The sequence below is a fragment of the Temnothorax curvispinosus genome, unplaced genomic scaffold, assembly GCF_003070985.1.
Source record: "Temnothorax curvispinosus isolate PA1 unplaced genomic scaffold, ASM307098v1 QBEX01008784.1, whole genome shotgun sequence".
Lineage (NCBI taxonomy): Eukaryota > Metazoa > Arthropoda > Insecta > Hymenoptera > Formicidae > Temnothorax > Temnothorax curvispinosus.
The window spans coordinates 579,655-604,918 of NW_020218564.1; the positions used below are offsets into that span (position 1 = coordinate 579,655).

General features: G+C 42.3%; 1 protein-coding gene across 3 annotated transcripts in view; it reads left to right on the forward strand.

Moving 5' to 3' along the window:
- LOC112458236 (zinc finger protein castor homolog 1-like) overlaps positions 1 to 22,395 on the forward strand; it is a 73,225-nt gene extending 50,830 nt beyond the window's left edge. Inside the window, exons 7-11 of one of the 3 annotated variants that reach the window (XM_025021743.1) lie at positions 15,562 to 16,140; positions 16,373 to 18,013; positions 18,356 to 18,454; positions 18,584 to 19,496; positions 19,566 to 22,395. In XM_025021743.1, coding sequence (XP_024877511.1) covers positions 15,562 to 16,140; positions 16,373 to 18,013; positions 18,356 to 18,454; positions 18,584 to 19,496; positions 19,566 to 20,070 — 3,737 coding nt within the window. In that variant the 3' untranslated portion in view covers positions 20,071 to 22,395. The remainder of the gene's footprint in view (positions 1 to 15,561; positions 16,141 to 16,372; positions 18,014 to 18,355; positions 18,455 to 18,583; positions 19,497 to 19,565) is intronic. The other 2 variants (XM_025021744.1, XM_025021745.1) reach the window with 2 other exon arrangements.
- The last annotated feature ends 2,869 nt before the right edge of the window (positions 22,396 to 25,264 follow it).

A 25,264-nucleotide genomic window follows, 5' to 3' on the forward strand; every position in this document is an offset into this window, starting at 1 on the left:
AGAGAGAGAGAGAGAGAGAGAGAGAGAGAGAGAGAGAGAGAGACGCTAGCAATCAAAGCTGATTAAGCCCACAACTGGGGAATCTGTGGGGCCAGTGTCTCACGCCAATCTTGCCCAATCAGCCGGTTGGCCGGGGAGATTTAAAAAATAGAATGCCTACTGTCAATTGTCCCATAATTTAAATAAATCGAATAAATGGACAAAGTGGCCAATTAGAGTAGTTGCTGGTTGCTGCTTTAACGCATTATTCTCTCTTTCTCGCAGTGTCTTCGACTCTCCTCTCTCGTCTCTCCCTCCCCCTTCTTCTCCCGTAAGCCCCGTGCACCCCTTCCTCCTCCTCTTTCTCCTTCTTCTTCTCACTGAAGATGCTATCCTCCTATTTTCCCCCCTCGTGCGCTCCCGATACCGTCGTCGTCCTTTTAATTCTCCGCGTTTGACATCGACGTGCCGCTGCCACCTTGTCTTCGTCGAGGTGCCTTCATTACATCGTGAAGAAGATGACCATCAACGACGTGCAATGTAAACGTATGATGTGCTTGTGCGAGATTGGTAATTCGAACATTAGTCTGTTAAGCTTCGGTAGATTCGCCACAAGCATGAGCTTTCTGGAATTGCTATCAGTCTGTCATTTACCAAGATTGGTATCTCGAAAAGTAGGCTATTACGTCTATCTATATAGATCAATAATCTCGCTTTTATTTTCATTTTGAAATTGATATCTCGCACATTAGATTACTATATTTTTCTATTGTGAGCATAAATTTTCCAGTACTGGTATCATTTAACTCATTTAAAAATTAATTTTAAATTAATAAAGCTTCTCTCCGCTCTTAATTGGTCAGATAAATTTTCCGCAATCAAATCGCATACATATGTATATACCGTGTAACTTCGATATTAATATTCCAAAACATCAGATTATACTGCATCTTTGCAGACTCGTTAAACTAAGGAATAAACCTTCTAAGATTGAAACCGCTTTATCGCTGAACATAAATTCAATAAGTGAGATATATCTTTGGAGGAAAAAGAAAGAAAATAATTCACACTCCATCATCTTGATCTATCTAGATGAAAGGCATTTTTCTCGATCGCCAAATTCTACCAGTGGACTTTACTAATTATAACAATTTACGACTTTAACAATTATCGCCGTTGTACGTGCCACCAGGCTGCACCTGTTCGACATAAGTTTACGAAGAAGTTTAATGGCCTCATTGATATCTGTAACCATCAATTTCGTACAAATACAATTTAATTAAGCCTCGCTATCGCGCTACGACTGTGAGTGATATCGACATCGTTGATTGCTAACGATCGCATCTGTCAATTCGTAAAGAGAATCACTTAATTAGTCGAGGCGCATAATCTTTGAAATATGACAGCGTTAACAGTTTAGAAAAAATTAATCATTTATCTTAATATTTTTTTATTGATTTTTAATTATCTGTCTCTTATATGTTGTGTGCACATATATCGTTTTGAGTAATTAAGTCGCAATTAAATAGTTATCTTAGAAGACAGTAATTGTTAGAATTACGTTTTTCTTTGATAGAATCGAGGGAGGAATTATTACATAAACGACTCCCTCAACATATCTAATTACACGAAACAGACTCGTTAACGCGAAATCACGAGTCTGGAAGATAGATATTATAGGTGTACATAGATGCGCGTGTGCCTGCCTACATGGGTTGCAAACCTGGGCAGGCGGCCGAGCAAGCAAGCAAATAACAAATAAAGCATAAACAGGAGCTACGATAAATAACTGGTGCACCGCTTTCTACATATAGTCCCGGCTAGGAGCCCTCCTGGGCCTCGCTGCTTTTTCTCCCGTTGACCCCTTCTCTCCGAGAGAACGATCCGCCGCCCCCACTAGATTACCTGCCGGATCCACGTACGTACGTGCAACGATTCAGGCACCGAAGAGTTAAAGTCTCAGCGACCTTTAGTTTCTGTTCATAACACGCGGAGAAGACTTTTTTATTTTAACTGCCTTCGTATATACTTTTTGGTAAGCAATTTGAATGATTATGAAAGGTATGTTGGGCTATTATCGTAGGAATCGTATATATAATAGTCACAGAATTGCCGAATCATTTCCGATAGCCCCATATATAGCTACAGTTATATATAATCTTTAAAAATTATTCAATTAAGGAGTAACGTAGAGTATCTTGAGAAATTTTTTTTGTGAAAAATAATCTCTCGAAAATTGTATTTAACAAGTGGAATGAAACAACACTTATAATATTTTATATCTATATTTGAATGAAAAATAATTAAATATTTAATATTATAATATTTGAGAAAAATCCCGAATAGAGTATAATCTGTCATTTCATGAAGTTTTGCTTTTAAACAATCGTTTCTGTAAAAGAAAAAAAGGGATAGTTTTTCATTTGCATATAATTCTATTGATTTTCATGGTAATTTTCGTTTGTGTTAAAACTCGCGAAACGGTTTTTATTATTCGAAATTGAATGACGCGATTGTGATGACAGACGATCGCTGTTTTGTTTCCACGTCCGTTTCTCGGGCGAGCGACCGTTAGCCTTGAAGAAATACCATTAAAAAGCGATACGTGCAGTGAAAGAGAGCGACGGAGACGGAGAAGAAAACGAATTTCATGGTTCATTCGAAACTTTTTAAACGAATTTACACGCGCCGTCCGCCACGCTTCGAAGGGGTTGAAACTTTACGAATTAACCGCTAAGTAAATATTTGACAGGTAAATTACAGCATGCGTCGTTCTGCTTTTTTTTTTCTTTTTTTGAAACGCTTTGCTTTATCGAATTATTGAGAAACATTGACTGTGGGCTGTTTCTTCGTTTGTGATGACGGCGACAGATTTTATTGTTCGCGACGAGATTTTTCGATACGGCGATAAAAATACGTGGTAACAATTTCTACCATCGCATACTCGCGGTAACGATTGCGTGGTTCACCTAGAGCCGCGCAGACAATGGCCAATTTCATCAACGTGGACGCAAACAATGCTCGCGCCATAATTCGTGGTCCACTCATGTTCTCAGGCATTCTCGCGAAACGGCCCGTCATCACCGTCTTCCCGTCGTCATCCCCTGTCTCGTAAAAACCCGCAGCGCCTTAAAGACGGAGGAGATATACGAAATTTTATTATTTATATATGAAATTTATTATATCGCCAGACCGGCCCCAAGGGGCTCAACGGCAGTGACGGGGCCCTTCATCCTCGTCCCTCTCTCCCTCGTTTCTGGCGACGTCTTCTCGCGTCGTCCCGTCGTCGGTCTAATTTATCGTTCCTCAACTTTTTATTAATCTCTTACCTCCCGCAGAATCGCGATCATCGCATTAAAAGGATGTCGCGGCGGTCACCGAAATGCATCGGTACACAGACGGAATGTCGTCCCTCATTTTTCGCTCTACCACAATGTCGCCGAACCCTCCCTCGTCTCTTCAATCCGAAGCTCTCAGAGTCGGCGATTTCAACTCTTTCTTCGTTTTTTTCCCTCTGTTCCGTGTCGTTTACGTGGCTTCGATGCTATCGGGCTGCAGAAAGACATTTTTCCGCAAACGTACTCTTTGTTGTACTCTTCGCTTGCATAAAAAGGAGGTGATGTCACGGAATATTGAATCACCGTTAGTGAAATAGCCGAAGATTATAGAGAGGCGAGATTGAAACAATTAATTATTGCTATGTAACGTTATATATATAATTAAAATGTACAATATTTATGGAAGCGTGGTTTGAAATAAAAAATCACATATCACATATAAAAATGTGAACGTTAATGTAACACGTTCCGAACTCTTCGATAACGAGATTTATGTCAATATCACGCGAAATATTTAGAGATCCAATCATCCTCTACCAAGAGTAGTATTAATATCTGCCATTCTTTTTATCGATCTTGGAATTCCACAGACGTCCCCTTCTCCTTTTTCTCCGTCCACCGGTTTCCCCGTTCAGGATTCGACGGATCTTGCGAACTTAGCGCACGGAGAAAAAAGGGCCTCGGCTAATTAATAGAGCGGGATCCAGACCCCGAAGGGACCGGAGCGCGCTTAGGACCCTTGCGAAAAATAAAATACACTCGTGGAGTAAATTAACGGAGAGCAGGGGGCAGGCTGCCGCGAGCTAATTAATAGAGCGAGAATCCGAGGAGTGGTGGAAGCCCCTGAGAGGATTCTCGAATCTCTGCTCGTTTACGCTCGTTTTTTGCACGGAGGATGATCCCGAAGATCACGATCCACGCCAGAGATTTCGCTCGTCACCTTGCGCAACGTGTCATTTACCTCATTATGGAATATATGCCGAAAGAGTTTTATGCAAATTTTTAATCCCGCCATTCTCGCCACGATTTTGACTGGCACCGTTAATTATAGTGTCCAGCTTAATTAATTCAATTCTTCGCAGTACTTTATTGCGTTGTATTTTATCATATGCAATTTCGAGAGAGTAAAAGAAGCTAGAAGCAACCGACGCGACGATAAAAATGGCTGGTTCGAAAAAGGAATTGCGAAACCGACGAAACGAATGCCGCGATGTTGGCCGCGCGATTGGCCCCGATCGATTTGTATCGGGAAACAGCTATTGGCAATCGCATGCCGTCCTCGAAACTCAGGAATCCATCGTTGCTCGATCGGACGATGGTCTCCCCTGTCTCCTCCACCCTGCTGTCGTCGCTTCACGTCCTCGTTTTTTCTTGGCCGTCGTTTCGCGATTTTTCAATCGCCAAGAACATGCCTATATTCTCATATCGGCTATATCGAATTATCCGCACAAAATTAGAATTAAACGGAACAACGCAGTTCAACTCCGAAGTGCGAGGTGTACGACATTCTTATCTCGGGCCGTATTTAGTTAAATATAATTGTAATTTCAAACAAAGGGTAAATTTTTAAGTAAAATAAGAAAATACAATTTCTCTGCAATCAATCTCTAATTAAAGATATAATATCAAACTCTTGGAAGCCAAATCGAATCAATAACGATCTCCATCAAGCTCTAACAGTTAACAGCCATCAATCTCAGAGACGCGGAACGTCTTCTCTATAACGTCACCCTAGTTAAACGTCGTCGATAGGTCTGTGAAGCCCTTCACCGCGTTTGCCGCGAAATGAAGACATCGCCGACGGATGACTCTTAATCATCTCCGACGAGTTCGAAAGTGGACTCGCGCCGAGAAAATTACACGGTGTGTCCCTCGGGTCCGATCGTTGATCAATCACTCGTCCGAGAAGGAGACGACGGCAGCTCGTCAGCACCCTCGGACACACTCGCGGCGAGACGAAGCGACCGATCTTTTTCTACTGTGCCTTCCTCGACTGTCGGCTTCTTCGCGTTTTGCGCCTTTCCGACTGTGCAAATCACTGATTGTAACCGCTGCAATTCAGAGCAGTTCAATTACAGATGCTATACCTACGTGTTTTAAGCTATTTCTTGCGTTTCCATTATTAAAAATAAATACGGCATCGAAATTTAAACGTCAATTTGAGTTATTAGACGCTCTTCTATCTTTCTATGTTTTTTGATTACCATTTTCCTTGACTAAATCGGCTCTTATCTAATTGGACCTACCGAATCACTCTACTCAGGATTTTTAGATCATATCCGCGTCTTCCGTCTCTCGTATCTTACTTGTGCTCGAAAAAAGGGTCTCCCGAAATATACGGAATATCCGCGGGCGCATCGTCGGCCGGCATCCGGTTGACTATTTCGAGAATATAATCACGAAACGAAGCGCCTCGCCGCGCCGCAGGCGAGAGGGGACCGAGGGGAGCATCGCAGAGAACGCGAAAGAAGAGAGAAGACGAAAAAGAGATTGAAAGGAACGCGCTTCTCTCCGGCGGGGAAGAAGAGGCAACTCTTCTCTACACAAGAACGTTTTGCGTTTCCACTGTTCTGCATTCTGTCGCGTTACTGACTCTCGTTCTTCGTCGGCGCTGCGTCTTTCATTTGTCGTCGGAGTCTTGGTTTGTAATGGGCCGTACAAAGTTCGTTATACATGGTGAAACATTATAGTCAACGTGTCCGCGATTAATTCTTCCCGGTTCCGATCACAAAGTAAACGGTGATTTAGGAGCCGTGATATATATATATGTATATATTTCCGAAATCGGTACGCATGATGATGTCGGTCCAAGTTCTTTCGACGATATTTCTTTCTTTTTTTTTTTTTCATTTATTCTGTCATGAAGAGCGCTTGATATTGCATGTCGATGTTCAGTGGAACGTTGATAGCTGTAACGAGCGTGAGATAATTCTGTCAGACATCAGAAACGATTGTCTCAGAACGACTGTAAAAGCAGTCGGCGTTTTAACACTCGACTTTAGCACATTGCACGGTGCTGCTTTTCCGTTCTTCTGCGAATCCTCTGTGATCTGTGATGCGCGGCCTGCTTTTCCCCGAGAACGAAGAAAACCGCAGACTCTCGCGAGCTCGTCGTTAATAAATAGACCTTTTCTCCTCCCTCGTGTCTCGCGCTCTTCGCCGCGCGCTCCTCGCCGTAACTCGCTCGCCCGGAGCTCGTTGCCACTTCGGCGTTTTAGTAATTCGAGTTAGCTCTTCGACTCTTCCTTCTTCGTTGCCTCCCCTTCGGCACCCCTCCGGCTCCATCGGTCGTCCGTCTGTTATTTCGCGCTTGACGCGAAAAGCAAGAAAAAGGAGAATTGGCGGCCTCCGTGCGAGTACCGGCGCGCGGTGGAAACGGCCGAGAGAAAGAAAGAGAAGGAGAGAGAAAGAGAGAAGAAAGAGAAAGAGAGAGCTAAAGAGGGTCGAAGAGGGTCGAGACCAAGACCACGAAGTCGCTGATTGTTTTAGCGCTAGGCCAAACTAAAACGGCCGAGAAGATTCAGAGGGTCAAAGCCGTGTGTGAAAGGATTTGGATACGGAGATGAGTTTTTCATTATAGATCATTTGCTATTGATTAACGCATAAATCAATAAATCAATAAACTTTGATGTATATGTAATGAGATATAGTATTACATATTATGAAAAGTAAACTTACTCAATGTCTTACGATATATAGAGAATAATTAATATTAAAAATTAATATTGAATCTATTATATAGCATTATTATTTTCGATTTAAATTCCATTATATTTGAAGTATATATTAATTTTTGCATCATTCTATTTTGTTAATGAATACTTTCCAAATGTCTCTGATATGTCGATAATTTATCAATACGGTCTTGTGAATTTTCTAATATAAAAGATCGCCAAGAACTGTTCCTGCCTGTTTTTCTCTTTCACGCTTTGCATCTCTTTCTTTGCCTGTTCGCACAACGAGGCGGAGACGATAGGCACAACGCGTGCCAAATCATGCGAGTGGAATCGGAGAAATTTAAAAAATATTCTAAATTTAATTACCCCGCTGTGGACGACCCTCGGTCTTTCGAAATCGTGCGGGCTGCCAATGCTAGTGTTGAAAAATAGCCAATTGACGAATCGTTGCTCGAAGCGTGATCGAAGACCGCTTTGGCGCAAGAACATTTAAAAGCTCAAAATGGTTATTGAAAACACTAAAGTATGAGCGAGATAATAATTAAAACAATAAGATATTGATAATAATATAATTCATGGAAATTATTCTTAGAAAAATAATCATTTTTAGTGATTTTTGCAGAATATTTTTAAACTTGCAGTCATTGTTAAATCATATAATTTTTTGATAGATCTTATTATAAAGCCACAAGTAAAACTGCATTCGGACGTTGCTTGGCATACCACAGAAGGCGAAATGGGAGAAAAGCAAGAGAATAATTTCATGATTCTTGGCGTCGATGAAAAATAGTGGCGCGCTTAAATAGTAACCCGCGCTCGTTATGCGCTCGTCTAACCGTCTTGTTAAGCTAACAGTCGTATAACCGCGCCCCAAGAATATTCAAAGTTATTGGATACGCGATCTCGTAAATCACGGCTGCTGTGCGGTACTTAGTAAAACTTCGGAATGCTTCGTACCGGTGCGGTGCGGATAAGAGAAAAATCGGCGCGGGCGCGTTCGCGCATCAGAAGGATACCTTCCCGGTACACATGTGAGTCTGTATGACGCGGATAGAACAAGCTCGTTGTGCCAGTTTGTCGTAAATTTCCGTTAACGAGCCGGCCGCACCGAGCTGTGACTCGGGCGCGCTTTTCTCAGGCAACATGGCGAAGTGGGAGAAACAAAAAACCATCCTGCGAGAAATATGAAGCTGAGAATCCATTGCGCGTGCTCGCCCATAATTTTCCTCGCGGAAATGAAATTGTTTATTGGCATGCCATTATTAACGCGGACAGATAACCGACCACTGTTGCCATCGCGATCGACGCTGTTGGCATCGTGCGTATTACAACTCTTGTTTATCACGCACGCCGCTACTTCAAATTCGAAACAGATGAAGACAGATGAACGCAGTCGTTTTACTAACCGCTGGCCAGACCAGCAAAGGCGAACGAGTGAAAGGAGGACTTAATTCTCTAGAAAGCTAACACGAAACGATTAACGCTAATCTGGTCTTACGCAGCGCGGTACCAGAAGATTACATGACCAGCAGGCGGAAAGCACAATATTACATTGATCATTAACAGTCGATGTGAACTTTATTAATCGGACAGTAATAAATAAAATATCAATGTGCGAACAGTAAGATGACTATTTCCAGTCGCAGTTGAGAATTGCTGGTAAACATTAGTTACATTTTTAATATTAATACTAATGTTTTGAGTCATAATTCAATTGGCTTTGACGGCTTTACAATTGCCAATAGCTGCGACAAATCGTTTCCCTTTGACCTTATTCGATCACCAATAGGGGTAATCGGTTTCCAATGTTTTATTACGACTTTTATCATTGATAGATTTCCCCGATGTCGAATCTCTTTATTTCTTCATCCGCGCTACCCCGTGTCGCCCCCCGCGCCAAAAAATTCACTGAATGAAGATCTATCGCGCGAGTGAGGGAGACTCTTTCTCTCTCGATCACGGGAATCGAATTTCTTGTTTTGACAGCGGATCGCCGATCCGTGGCGAGCCGCGTTTTGTCGGGTTCGCCGAAAAGTTTTCGAAAGTCGAACAAAGAGCAGCGAGAAAGAGGATCGCGAGGAACAAGCCGGCACGGCGCGGCGGTTTCCCCTTCCGGCTATTTGAATTTGTAGAAAGGGTTCGCTTCTGTTTATTTTTTGGGGGCCAATGGAGGGAGAAATCGTGTGCGTGCGAGGGGGTAGATTGCGCGCGCTTATATCGGGCCTAATGTTACACACAGAATTTCCCCTCGTAAAAACTTTGCGCGTCCTACGTAAGTAAGCTCACGAGGGAGTGCGTTTAGTGTAAAACTGGGGGCTAGATGTGAAAACTGCAGGAAGGGTATTAAGTGCCGAGTATCGCATGCTTGTCTCCGACATCAAGACAAAAGCTTCGTACTAGTGTTTTCACTGTCAGTGTTTCCTACTCTCGTTATGCTCTCAAACACCAACATACTTATATATTATACGTATGATCATATCAGAACATTCTGTTACAAATGTGGACAGAAATTATAGAATGCCGAAATTCCTTGACAAAGAATACAATTTTGCAGAATTATTTTATATCGATAAAGAGCGAGAATTTATTTGTACATTTGATTTGAAAATTGTATCCGAATATTTGGCACAGCAACGCGTCCCTTCGTTAAATTTAACACGCCCGTCATAAGTAAGGGCGCAGAGGGTTCGCAACGTTCTAAAAAGGAAGGGGTTGTAGAAGGGGGTCAAGGGAAAGGGGAAGGAGAGTAAGAGGGTGTATTAAGTAGTACGCGTGTAATACTGCCCCGAAAAAAATCTATACGCGACAGCGTCCGGCGGGACGAGGGCGAGCCGGATTAAAGAAAGAGAGACTGGTGAACCCCCCCCGTTCATTTACTGTGGGTAAAGCGATACCGGTGCCACGATATTAACAAACGCGCCGTTGTGAAACAAAATCGAAGGAAAGCAGAATTAAAGCGGCGTGTTTCAATTCGTTTTAATTCAAGATATTATTTTTGCGATATAAAAGGCTGATAGGCAAGTCCGATCTTTTACTGTTTTCTCGATTTCCTTAAATTAATGCTAGCGTCGCGAAAGGAATGATCGTGGCGCCAATCGTAAAATTGTCGCGTGTATGCTGTAAATCCTAAGGCGGTATCATCACGTCGACGCTCGCATCTGCAAGCATCTGTTTAACGCTCGATTCTCCGACAGGAAAGTCACGACACGTGTACCCGTTTCTTAAAACCGTTACGTTGAGATCGTCGAGTTGCATAAGCTAACTGCGCTGACGTTGATTGGATGAAAGAAGGTACATTAGGCATGTGCGCATCGAAGTGGAAACAATAAGAGTGTAGTGAGAGATCGAATCTTTCTGAATTATTAAAAATCTGTTATCAAATCTTTAAAATTTCTTATGCATAGCTATATTAAGCGGTTTAAATCATTCATTTGACAATTCAATATGTTCGTTTAAAATTTAATTAGGCGATATCTCTATGAAGATGATTCTTTTTTTGTTATGAGATATCATGAAACGATCCAACATTGAAATCAATTGCATCATTTGATGTGCATCAATCAAAATCAACTTGTGCGAATATGGAAGTCTTGGACGAAGTCAAAACAGAGCGATGCGGGGTCGGTGATGAACCTATCCTTTCTTTCTCTCCTTTGGTCTTCACCTCGCGCTACCTCCCCCGGTAAAGAGGGCGGACTAATTATAATGAACCCGTTCGCCACGAATGGGAGAACGGCCATAACGACGTTTATTCTCGTCCCGAATGATTCTACAGCCTACGACGGTCGCGTCGGGCAATAAGAAAAGGATGAGTCTCCAGAAGAAATGCGGCGACGTCACGCCAACAGAGAAGGTGCTAAACGGGTGACGGCAATCTCTTTGTGGCGCCAATTATTCCAGAAATGTATTTTGAATTAAGTTTTGTCACGTTAGAAGCTAATAGACCACTTAGAGCTTTGCGATGATTTTTAGTCAATTGAGAATGACTAACGTTTAAAGAATGGAAATGTTCGAGATTTTAAATGCTGAGTTTTTTATCATTAAAAGATTTGCAGATGAACAGTTTTCTTGATATTAGCTCGACAAAAAAAATAACAAAAAAGTAGATCTCTTTTTGATGAAATTATAAGTGTGCATTCATCATTCTCACTATGCAATCCATGTAATGTTCATTCCGGAATCCGATGATTATTGCTTCGAGAAACGCAGCGTGGAGCAGAAAAAGAGAGAAACATACAGCTGAGGGATAAGAAAGCGCGATGGATGGATGGATTGGGAAGCGAGAGATAAGTAGAAACAGGCTATACACAGAAAGAAAAAAGGTGCTAAATAGTAGGGGTCTCCACGGGACGGGAGAATAGGAACCATAACGTAATTTTGACAGAAATAACGCCGCCGCATTTGCCGAGAGACAATAAGTTCGCGACACTCTCGCGGATCTTAGAATAGTTTAGTGTCGCTCGCTCTCTCTTTCTCTCCCTTTCCGTTCACTTTCTCCCTCTCACATTTCTTCACTTCGCCTCTCGGTCCCCCTTATCACCTACTCTTTCCCTATATATTCTCCCTTTGTACGAGTTCCCGCTGATGCTGGCGCCGACATACTCCGTGCTCGCGTTTGGACAGACGCTAGAAACCCATCGGTCACGATAGTCAGTTGACTTTTACTCGTATTAATACAAACGATTGCTATTGACATATTCAATTACCTCTATTATCGAACTATATCCAGCATGTTCTGATTGCGTTAAAAATACGGCGTAATATTATGAATTTCCAATGGAAAATATCTCGGATCTATTGACTGTAATTTCGTTAAATGTATATTTCATTATGTCGCTCAGAATGGGTATCTTGTGGCAACTATCGTATATTGGGAACAAAATAAAGATAAGGAAATTAGCCTTTGTTCGCTCGCCATACGGCAGAAGTGCTGCGAATCGATATGAAGTACTCTAACGTTGATTCTGGGTTATTAAATCGCATCTGGTCGGCGCGGCGCGGCGGTACCATTCGCGAAGCCATTTTTCCGGAAACAATGTCGCGACGAGGACCATCGAGGAAGGGTTGCAGACCTAACCGGGGGTAAAGGAAAAAGCGGCGAGTGAGGGCATGTACTTCGGTGCTTGTTCACATATTTCTTTTTTTCACCGGTATTTAGAACCTCTCGAGAAGAAAAAGCGTTCAATGGGGGTCGCCGTGGCTAAGACGACGAATTGGCGAGCGCAGCGGGCACTCCACGCATTATCCAAACACGCACTTTCATAGGTTGCGTGAACCCCTCCGTGCGCGCGTATATAAACGTACGTGTGAGCACACGTGTAAGTGCACCAAGCGAGAGAGCGAGAGGGAACGATACGCGCGCGCATGAGCGCACGATGGAGGTAGCGACCGTTTTCTGCGTGGTACCTCGTATAAAGGGTTATTCGCTCGGCCCACGGATTAAATGATAAAAAAGGAAAGCGACCCTGAAATACGGGGTCTTTTCAGGTTCGGGTCTTTTTGAAAATTTTAGACTCCCTCCTCGCCGCGCCTCTCGGCTCTCGGATGGTTGTCCCGTTTCCATCTCTCCACGGTTTGGGATCGGCTCCCGACTTCCCGCTCTCTGAGCAGCTTTAAGAACTACGTATAAAAGGGTTCGAGCTCAAAGCCGCTGGATGCGAGAAGGAAGGGAGTCCTCCTGACTACGTGTCGTCCTGGGGGTTTCACATATTTTTTAAGATTTGCTCTTTAAGCCCCGTCACGTCGTGCATATTCTCCATTTGGTGTCATCGGTAACGTGCGTGGCTCCGTGTGGGTGGTATATGATACTCCCCCTTCTCGTGGAAGGGGAGCATTAGATCATCTTGCATTTTTTTGCGATGTAATACTTAATAAGCATGACGAGCTTTCATAAAATTTAATTTTCTAGAGTTTGAATCTCGAATCGTGACTCAGAACATTGTTGTTTCTCGCTATTCGAACTTAATCATGTAATTAAAATTAATTAAATTTATTTTGAGTTAAAATTAAAGTTAAAATAATTGGATATATTAACGTTGCAAATAATAAGGTGGAATATGAGACGTTCTATCCTTTTCCGTAACATCAAGTGTTTTAATTTGAACGACGTCATTCGTTGTGTTCCGAGACTGTAAATCGATCAGTTTTTTCTTTCTTCGAGGCGTTTCAAGGCTGCGGTGTGTTTCACTTACGTACTATCACGATTTTGGCACGCTTCCCGGTTTGCATAATTAAGCGTCGAAATGTTTGACATTCTTGGATACGAAAGAGGAATTGGTCAAACCGTGTGCACATTATATTCTCCCGGGACGAACTCTGGCTGTTTGATATTTATCTTCGATTAATACGTCGATGCCTTGTACCTAGGCCTTGGCCCGAGAAGGAGCACTCCTCGATTACGTACTTGAAGCTTCGACCCGGCAAACAACGTATAGCGCAGCGGCAGCCAAGCCAACGCGGATTATAAATTTGTGCAAACAATAGTTTCCCGCAGCGTGAAAGCCAAAGGTGCCTTTAATGAGCGGCTGCGCGAGATACGCGACATCGAGATACGCAGCTACGTTGCGTAATTACTCAGCCAAAGGATAAGTTAATCGCCGTAACCGAATGTTACGCAACGACGCGTAACTGGAAGCATATCCGGTGACACCGGCGCTTATTATTAAATCGGCCGGAGTTACTCGACTTCGCTGGAGAGGAGCGATCCGATCCACGTGAGGGCCGGGAGAACTTTCGGATTCGCGTAGAAATAACGTATATAATAAGGTGTGTAAAAGACTCGCTGCATCTATCCAAAGATCTACGTTTCTCCGTTATATCGCAGGAGAATAATGTGCGCCGAATTCTCCCTCGCCACACTTTTTTCCCTCTTGTAACACTCGTCCCTCTTTCTTCGCTTTCTCTCTCTTTCTCTCTCTTTCTCTCTGCAGACTAAACCCTTTCTCTTTTTGTACTGAGGCGCGTATACGCTCTTGCAGAAACGCACGAACGGCCAATGTACGCGCGTTCCCTCCGTTTCTGACGGCACATATATACCACGAAGAGCGGGGAGTCCTCGCGAGCCACGAGAAATATTCGACAATTTTTAAACTCGTTCCTGAACACGCGGACATTCAAACGCGCGCGCCTTGCAGTCAGCAAGTAGGAATTTCTGAGAATCGACCTCGTCCTGGTAGGGTGCACCAAACGCTGGATGACGCGTGTGATAGATGTTGTAGGATTAAAACACTCGAGCCCGGAGGACACTCGGTTTCGGGCCATGTGACACATGATTTGTTATCTTCCTATGATCGGCTCCGCAGCGTCCAATAAATCAATGTGGCTGCAATGTCCCTTTGTTCTTAATTCATTGATACGGTCTAGCTGTTATATACAATTATCTTTTCGTACGTCACATCTCATGCTGCTTAATTTTGCAGATTTGAATTTCTTCGATGTTACAATGTGTCAATCTAATGCCCGGCGGAAAAGCACAAGTGGGCAGTTGTGGAAGAGGTTTGCCGGCCCCGCGGCATTCGGCGTGCCCGAATAATAAAATTTAAATACATTCTGACAAGAAATGCAAATACGACCACTTGAGAGTGCTTTAACTGTAGAATTATTCGTTTAGGCAAAAAAAGGGGGAGAACGGCGTGGTATGTGCGCGCAATTTATTTCCATCTCTCGTGTGCGCATTACCTCGGGAGATAATTATCGCGAGCGAGGATTGGTCAACCGAATTGCGTCTCGCGCTCAATATTTTCTTGCGTGCCGCGGCCGTTTCGAGTCTTTTAGGAGAGCTATGAACGCACACGCCGAGGTAAATGCTTACGCGCCTCCGCTTCGCCCGCGGCCACGCCGCGCTTTTTGCATATGTGTACTGCGATCGACCCGATAGTTTTTTTTACGCTGACCATTCTTTCCTCTCCCGCGCTCTCTTTTTTTCGCTCTTTCTCTCTCTCTCTCTCTCTCTCTTTTATTTCGCGGCATACCCATGCGCGCCCATCGGACAACCAGTTTTCGGTCGCGCGGGAGAGTGCCATAGGTCGACGAACGGTGCGCTCATAACTCGCGGTATGTGTATCAGAAGTCATTCTGGTATGCGCGTCTCCTCTGGCGATTTAAACGCGAACCGTATTATCCAGAATGATAGTATTGCCCAGAACACACGGTCGGTAAAATAAGATGGTTGCTTGTAGAGGGACGTGTACCAGCGAACCAGCTGGTATCGACCGAATACCCATCTGGCTCGCACGGAAAGTCGTGACGAGAAGGAAACCTCGCGCAGATTTCTAGAGCAGTCTGTGATCCACTGAGATCTGACGATTTTTAAATTCGAAATTTGATGCAACTTTTAGATTTACGACAGTATTTATTAACAAATATTTCGTTAATATAGCATATATTATGCGCTAAATAAAAATTATATTAACGTAATATCTATTCTATATTAAATAAAAGCAGACAATCGTTATCAAAATATTCTTGTTTATTTGATTTTATTTTTTTTTTTTATGAAATCTTTTTTCGTACGTCGACTTAATAATCGATTTAATTTAATAAATACGATCCTCCCTCGTTTGTCACAGCCTTGCTCAGGCAGAGTATGTCTCCGGTAGCGGATTCTCTGATGAGTGGTTCGAAGACGTCCGTGTCCCAACCGATCATCGATTATTCCCGATATGTGAGGAGATATACATCCAGTCAAGAATGCGGCAGTACGTACTGCAAAGAACTGGGCTGCAGAGAGCACTTTCATTGTCTGGACTGTAGCGGGAGGGTGTTTGTGAAGAAGGAGGAAATGATCAGGCACTTCAAGTGGCATAAGAAGAGGGACGAGTCTTTGCAGCACGGCTTCATGAGGTACTCGCCGATGGACGATTGTTCGGAAAAGCACCCTGGCCGGGCCTGTCCGCACAATAGAAAGCAGACCCACTATCATTGCATCCACGAGAATTGCGACAAGGTATACATATCGACATCGGACGTGCAGATGCACGCGAATTACCATCGCAAGGACTCGGCCATCATACAAGAGGGCTTCCAGCGATTTCGGGCCACCGAGAGTTGCGCGACTGACCATTGTCAATTCGTTGGACAACGGACCACGCACTTTCACTGTCGTCGACAGGGATGTCGGTACACGTTCAAAAATAAGGCCGATATGGGTAAGGAACGAATGCTCGCGTGATTAATGCGCTCGCCCGCGTTTTAGGTCGAAACTATCGTCAATTAAAGCCTTTCACTGGAAACTTAACATATCAAACGTTTCAGATTTAATTCTTACGCTGAGAAATTATTACGTTAATAAATTTTTATTTAACGCATTTCATTATACTTATGGTCGTTGTTTCAAATCTCCGTGATTTAAACTACAAGTTTTCTTTATTTTTTTTCTAGACAAGCACAAGTCTTATCACATCAAGGACGAACAGCTGTCGCGCGATGGTTTCAAGAAGTTTATGAAATCGGAGGCCTGCCCCTTTGATCAGTGCCGATTCTCCCGTGTTTGCAATCACATTCATTGCATACGACCGCATTGTAGCTACGTTCTGCACTCTTCCGGTCAGCTTTTTTCACACAAGCGAAAACATGAGCGTCATGAATCAGAACTAGCTTATCGGAAATACAAGCAGGTCACCGCCGTAGGTGGTACTCGTCCGCCTGGATCATGGGCGCCGGACGAGTTGAGCGCTCAAAGCTTATCTTTAAGTATGAACGGTGAGAGCTCGAACGAAGGCAGAGGCTCTCCGTCGTACTACTCTTTGGAAGATTCTTTTCAAAGCGCGAGTGACCTCGCTATGGATCTCACTGCTCCGACCACGACTATTACGGCTAGCGGAAGTTCCGTTAATCTCGATCAGCAGCAACATCAACAATCTCAACAACTTACCGCCGCCGAATTGGCCTATCTGGTACCGGCCACCTCGGATTGCGCCTGTAACGCGGGCAGAGAACATCATCATTGCGGATTAGATCGCTGCGGAATGACCTTGAAAGATCCCCGGGAAGTCAGAGAACATCTGAAGGAACACGAGACGCAGGAACGCATTACGGATGCTTTCTTTGAAGAGGGTGGCTGCGACGACAGTTGTCCGTACGCAGACAAAGAGAAGCATTATCATTGTAATTGGGAGAACTGCCGAGAAGTGATACTTTCCACCGACAAGCCGTTTCGCAGATTACAACATTACAAGATCCACGAGTATAGCCGGCAGTTAAACCTCTCTTGTTCCTCGCACGCCCTTTCCTCCGATGTTACATTGACCCACCTGACGAATATCGATGCGATGTTCAGGCGGAAACGCGGTAGACCGCCTAAAAATCGTGTGATAGAAATCTGGTCGGGTGGCGACCCCGCGACGCACACTCACGATTCGCCGCAGGCGATCTTCACGAGTTTTAAGCTCCCGAAACCGCAAACTCCTAATTTAACGTCTAATATGCTAATGGAGGATCGAGAGGGTAGCGTGTCGCCTTCGAACAGTCTGGGCGAACCCGAAGGATTTGCTACGTACAATTCGGAAGGATGTCCGGACGTGGCCTGTGTTCTTAGATTGACCAAGCATCATCATTGTTCGCAACTACGGTGCCATTTCTCTACCGATCGACCAGACCAACTGCTCATGCATAGTAAGGATTTCCACGACAACGTCGACATACCACCGGGCTTCGCCTTCTATGATAAGATGGTCGACTGTCGGCTGCCTGGCTGTCATAGCAATCGCGTTAATCGGCATTTTCATTGTACCCGACCGAATTGCGGATACTCGTTTGTTAGATACTCGACAATGGCGTTACACGAGAAGCAGCATTCTTCCGGCCATGCCGAATCCTGCGGTCAAGAGTCGAACAATCAAGAATGTCAAACGCAGCTTCAATCGTTGGTCCAGGAGACGAAGCCAAGAATCCAAGTGAAGAATCCCGCCGAATTGATCGAGAAGCCCGATGAGAGTCTGACGATAGTTGATCAGGAGAGCAGATCGATAATCGAGGACAAGGAATCCGAGCTTGCGAGTCCCGACAGCGGCAAAACCACCGGTAAGTATGAGAAGAGAGCACGGATCTGAGCACTCGAATATCAATATTTGGGCAAGTTTGGCAATGAACCTTTTTTTTCCTTTAAAAAACACATCAGATACTTTCTTTCACTCAAGTATATATGCATGCTGTTCTTTGCACGTAGTCGCACACCAGTTTATACGTTATACCTTGCGTTTGTCGTTGAAGTAGGACACTCTTCGCTATTCTTCGTTGTTTGTTTTTTTTTTCTCATTGTTTGTTTTATTATTTTATTTTCTTGATGTACATACTATATACACGGTGGTTGTATTCATTGCGGGCGGTATATTTGAAGTTGGTTGTTTGGTTGATTGTTGCTAGTGGTGAGGGCGGCTGGCACCTATTATCCGGTCAGCGGACCGCCGAGTGAACCCGCACTTCCGGGCGTCGTGTTATCCATGCGAACTTCCGTGCACCAAGGTTCGTCTGTCTCTTTTCGACCAAGTTTTGTGCTTTTGAGAGTGTTCCTGTATTAGTAAATTAGTTCTTTTTCGTTTCTCGCGCATGCGAGCGGACGATCCGAGCTCACAGAAATCTTTGACATTGCAGAACCGCCGGTAATGCCGTCTATGAGTTCTACCTCGCCGCACACCCTGTATGGACCGGAACAAAGTTGCAGCAGGCCATTCTGCAAGCTGAAACGCAAGAATCATTATCACTGCAACGCCTGTAATCAGGCTTTCTCGGAGTTAGATCGTCTGGTCGCACATATAGCGAAGCATTCGACTGGCGCCATTCTCAGTCAGCAGCAACACGACATGGTCAGCCCGTCGCCTAATCAGCTGCAACACGATTACATCGCGCAGCTGTCGCAGAAGCACGACTTCATGTCGCCAAACGCTCAGATGGCTCAGAATATTCAAAACTTCCAGAGCCAAATGCAGCGGCAGATGCAGCAGACTTTCAACCAACAGTCTCAATCGAAAGACATCAAGTTAGAAAAACCGAGGTGTAGCATCGACATCGGTGTGCAAAATGTCCCGAACGTTAAGCGGGAACCGCCTGAAATTGCATGTAGGGACGAAGGCAACAATACTGCGATAGATAATCACGAAAACGGTCAATTAGCGCAACCACCAATTCAGCCTACTAATGTGCAACAGCCTTCGATACCGACAAGCTTTGAGCTCGATCTCAGCCACGGCTTTCATTTTCCGAGCCCTGCTGTGATGGCAGCGATGAACCAGCAGATCGCCCTAATGAATCAGGCTCTACCGCCATTTCTTCAGCACGGTGGAATGTATGCTGGTGGACCTGGACTGATGTTCGCGCCCGGTTTACCACCGACCAATTTTCTTCCACCTACGAGAGATGAAAATCCCTTAGCCTCGCTGGCAGCTAATCTTAATCTGAAAAGATCTCTCTCACCGCCAGACGCTAATTCACCGGAAGCCAAGAAGCAAAGACTTCATCATTCAATGCGTATGCTGAAGGATGAGCCTGTACCGGAGGGATATGTCAGGTTGGTATGATAATTTCGTGACTCAAAATGATTGACTCAAAATTCAATTTTATTTTCTCGTTGTTACAGATTCAGATTCAACGAGGACTGTAGGTACCCTCATTGCGGCTACAGAGAGCATCAGACTCACTTCCACTGCATGCGTCAAGATTGTGGCTATTCGTTCTGCGACAAAACTCGTTTTGTGCAGCATACCGCGAGGCACGAGCGGCTGGATACCTTGATGGGGGGTGATTTCCAGCAGTATCGGGCCAACGTGCCATGTGGCAGGGCTCAATGCGCGTACACGTCGTCTCTCGGATCAATGCAGAACAAGGCGTCGCATTTTCATTGTTTGAAGTGCGACTTCGTCTGCACAGACACGAATAAAGTGGTCGCTCATCGGCGGCAACACGCCAAGCTGGACAGTATCGCGGCGGCGGGTTTCCAGAAATTTACTCCCAGTCAACCGTGCGGAGCTGTGCAGTGTCAACATTCTGGCAAGCAGACGCATTATCATTGTCTGCAGTGCCAATATGCAGTGTTGGGTCTGGCGCAGATGTCGGCGCACAAGTACCGACACATGGACACCTAACGATCTCCCGTAGAAGTTCTGTGGTAGAATGCCCGAATAAAGCATTACCTTGGTCCCTGTAGACATTCCCTAGAGAATGGCGTTGCCATCTTCTCCCGACTAATAGGTGGAAAATCGAGCGAAACCGGTAGGGGACTAGTCAACGACTTTGTCGCAACTCGATATGCCCACCGTCGATAATTGCCGCGTAAAAGAAAGTCTAAACGATCGTCCGCGAAATTCCGGAAGACGCCTATTAAAAGACAAATTCCTAGTCCCTATAGACATTCCCCGAAAGAACACTCGAGTGCCTCGATCGTTCATGGTCGAGCAATGTTCCTGGTAATATGGATGATCAGTGGCAACCGGTAGGGGGCTAGTCAATAACGTTTATCTTCAGAATGAATACTATTAGGTCGAGATCTTCGAATCAAAATACCTTCGGTATCTGTAGCTACGTCGAGGAAACGTTAAGACGATTCGGTCTCTTCGTATATAAAGTCTAAGCATTAAGGTGAACCAACGAAGAATCGGGAAAACGATTGCATCGTCGAGCAATCTTTGCAGACTCTAGAAACGCTTCCACACGTGAACAAGACAGAACTTTGATATGGCGTAAATTCAATCGGGGATTACGAGGTTTATATGTATAGTCGAATCTCAAAAATTCTTCCGCACCATGACTCTCGGGAACCGGGAACGAGAACGAGGGACGCGAGAATCTGGCGTAGCACTAAGACAATAATACGAAGACAAGTCTATGATATAGCTTTAGCATGAAAAAAAGACAAAGTATAATATTTAATAGGAGAAAAAAGAAATCTTGTACATTTTTTTCCTTTGTTAGTGTCATCCTATGCCTATGTACCCTCCGTGAAGTCCTTACGACGATCTAGATCATAGAATAGTTTAATGCATTGTCCGTAAAGAATGAAGAGAAACAGTAATACGAAGTGGCAAATTGACGACGCGACAATTTAATTAATATTCTTTATGCATTGCGAAATAGTAGGAATTAATGCGACGGTCATATCTTTCGCTTTGGCACTGAAGAAGGGAGGAGAAGATATCATTTTCCTATCGTCTAGACTACGAAAATAAAAATGCCTCTTGCGTTATGTCGGCGGTATTAGTGTTCCTATTGCGCAATCGATAACGAGAAGATTCAATAGTAGCTATCACATTGAGTACTCTTTATCTTTTTATCTCTAATCATTTTTTACGTTTGTTGTAAAAGTTTTCAAAACAGTTGCTTCGTATGGGTTTCTCTATTAGTAATTGCAAATTATTTATTTAATTAATTCGTATAATCGAGAGTTGATTGTGCAATGACGATGATCCGTTATAAATACATAAAATGGCAAAATAAAAAGAAACGCATATTTCATGCTATATTGCGTTCTGGAGGGTACGCGATGAATATTACAAGCAGTATTGATAAATTGAAAGTTAATTAGAAAGACTGCGAACCGCGCGAGTCATAAGAATGGAGGATAGAATGAAGAAGAGCGATGGTCGTTGAACGATCAAGTTAGAAAACGTGAAAATTAAGAGTTTGAAGAGACAGAAGTTATATTGCGAAAAGTAGAAAGAGAAAGAAGAAAAGATATATTCAAAGCATGTTCTAAAAAATTGGTCGCTGATCGACATAATGCAAAGCTGTTTAATATATGTATGTATAGTGTATATGTGTTGTAAAAATTGGTACGAATCGTTCGTGGAAGGAACAGATTTCTCGCTTCTTCTATTCCTAAAGCACGCTCAACGATGATACGATTCCACTTTCATTCAATAAGTTTTCTCCCGCGTAATCTCGTCGTACACTTCTTATCGTATTAGAAGCATCTTCGCTCTTTTTCATTTTTAAATGCAACCGAGAAAAGTGAATGTTTGCATTAATCAGGTATTTTCGAGACAAGTAACGGTTCGTTTGCACAGAGAATGATAATAACACCGGATGAACGATAAGGAGAGTATCCGGAGAGTTTAGCGCGTATGTTCTCGAGTAGAGACCAGAAGAGATACACGCATATCGGCGGATAATATAATTAAACGTAATACGCAGAAAATATTATGCGACTGCTCGGCGAGAGATGCCCTGTGGTGCCTTTAGGATCATTTCCGAACTTTTGTAGAACCGTGCCTTAGCAATTTAACATACAACGATACGTAGGAAACTATTTGTTCAACATAGCAGAACCGAATCGATAATCAGATCACACTAATTAGACCTACATCTTATTTGTAGCTATGATCGAATTTCGGAACAGAATAAATTGCAATTTATCATATTTACATAGATATGTGTGTGTATGGATTAAATGAAGACTAAAATCTAATTTTGAAAGACAGTTTATTCTGAAAATAAAAATTTTCTACTGCAATTATTGATAATTTCAATAAATTAATATCGTGGTTCCTGGATTAAATTCTTTCCTGAATTATTTTAATCGACTGGCCAAAAAACGATCATAGATTTAATAGTAAACAGAAGACGTTAGTGCCTTAAATACATGCTAGATACATTAACTAGATAAAACGCCGCAGAGTGTAGTCGCCGATATTTAAATGGTCATTTTCTAACGTTTTTACATTTTTTATGAAATATTTATATATATGTATAATTTATTTAAAAGGAAAAGAATTAAATCTGTACAATTTATCGTCGCCGAGAATGCCCTCGATTTTTTACATGCAGAATTTGATCTTAGAGAATGATACACGAACATTTTGCAAAAGATTCCTTAGAATAGTATTCAACATTTTATTTAACAATTTATTAATGTGAAACCTGTTTCCGTATACTGTAATTAATATTTTCATTAAGCGAAGTAAAAATATCTTATAATGTTGCATCAGCAGTAAAAGAATTTTTAAACGTTATTTTTTGAATATATCATGAAGAAATCTACAGTTTGTGATGTAATCAGAACCCGAATGTGTCTGCTCCTAATTAAGATATTGGTTTTTTTGATCGCATTAAATGATTAAATGATTAGTCAACAATCCGTGCTCCAATTTAAGTCGTAGATATTGATCGACCATGAATTCAAAAAGATATTTCATTTCTATAAACATATGCATTGTTACTGTCAAAGTTCAGACAAAAATATAAATAATTCCTTAAATATACAGAACAAAATCTCATAAATGTCACATATCAAAAGTATTTTAATAAAAAATCGTATTTTATTGCCGGATTTATGTTTGGTTTCAGCAAAGAAATATTAATTATGTAGTGACGTAAATAATTATAAAATGCTATGTATCAAAATGAACCGTGATAAATAATAGCAAAATTGTTTATTTTAATTAAAAGTTTTATCCGTACAACCCATAGTTATAAAAAAATACATTGGTGAAATTTTAAAAGCGACGATATGAATAGCAAAGTTCACGAAAAATTAAAATTTTATATTCAAAAAATCATATCTGATTCTTGCGATGTTTCACTTTACAATACTGAACTCAAAAACAGCCAAGCGAGACGGATCGAGCGCAGTGATGTTAGGAGGACCGATTATATTTCGGTCAATCGAGTTGATCCCTCGAAAATGAACCGAGGATCTCAATGTTCTAATAGTTTTCCTGAGATATTACAATAGTAGCATTCCATAGCAAGTTGATAGTCATCGATCCTGTCCACGCCGACGGTGCGTCGTCTTTACGCGGCAGTTAAAAAATCATGAAGAAAGTTCGTCGGTCTCGCGGTATCGTGTGTCGTATCAGCGATGTAACGCGATATCGAAGCGGATACCAATCCCAGAGTAGCGGTAGAAGAAAACGAAAAAGTATCGTTGTCAGAACCGAAGATATCGTTCGCATCGGGAACGTGGAGAGGCTAGAGTCCAGCCATTAAACAAGTGCCATAAAACCATGCTATAAAAAGTATAAAAGTCCAAGTTACTACATTAAGTCGAGAGACACTTGCGCGGGACTATGGAAGATTCAGCATGTGGTCGATAGACAAATCTGTATAATATTTATTTAGTATTTTAGAATCGATAGGGATGCGTGAGAAAAAGAAAAGAGAACGAACAGGAAATAGTGATGGAAATAGTCGAATACGAATGAGCAATTTATCTACTTGGAATGTAATTGCGAGAGATGAATTCTGATTGAGTGTCGAGTGACAAAGAGAAAGAGAGGATCATTAACAACGACGTATGATGGTTGCCTTATAAATATGGAGAACCTTTATTATATATATAATATATATAATTTATAAACATTATATTATATATATTATTATATAATATGAGATATGCATATATGTAATAACGTGGTCATGTGATCATGTGTCCGAAAACGACAACGGAAGCAAGATGAAAATGAAGCGATACAGTATGAGTATACCACTAGAGCGTATTATTATTCGAGAAAAGCTAGAAAGATTCTATCGTATGGTCGTTAGTGCTAAAATATCCGCTGTATGGATCTAAGAGAGAAGAAGCAATTATATAATTTTATCTATTATTATTATATTATTATTAATATTATTACTGTTTAATTTTGCCCGTCACGCTCGCCCTGTAGCCTTATTCGAACCTACACGACGATCATGCGGGCATTAATCTATGTATTATTCTCTATTATTATTATTATTATTTTTATTATTTGAAGTTTTACCTATCAGATCCATCGATACCGGCTTTCGAACCTACAAGGCGGATGTGTGGGTTCTATTATTATTATTATTATTATTATTATTATTATTATTATTATTATATTAATGATTATGGAACCAGATCGTATGTAGCTGTGATTTTGCTTTCAAAAAGTAAAAATTAAAAATATTTATAGCAACTGAGATGATATCTCTACATTTATATTTCGTTCAATTATTACCTTTAATCTATGCTTGTTACGATTTTTATTGTATATCGCTTTGTTTTCTTTTTTGTAAAATAGGCTAACAGTAAGAGATATTAATTAATTAATTAGCATGATGAAATAATCTGTATCATAAACTCATCGGTCGTCTGTCAATTCGACGGTTCTTATTCAGCATTTTGAGGTAACAAGAATTCAATTTCGTCGTGTCATATTTGATGCGGACGTTGCATATTCGGACATAAAAAATTGCCTAGTCTTCCAAGGAATACTTGATATTAGTCACGATATTAAGCGTCGACGCAACTCGTTATATATTTATACAGTTGCGTAAAAGTCGCGCATTCGGAAAAAATAATGTACAGCGATAAGAAGATCGTGT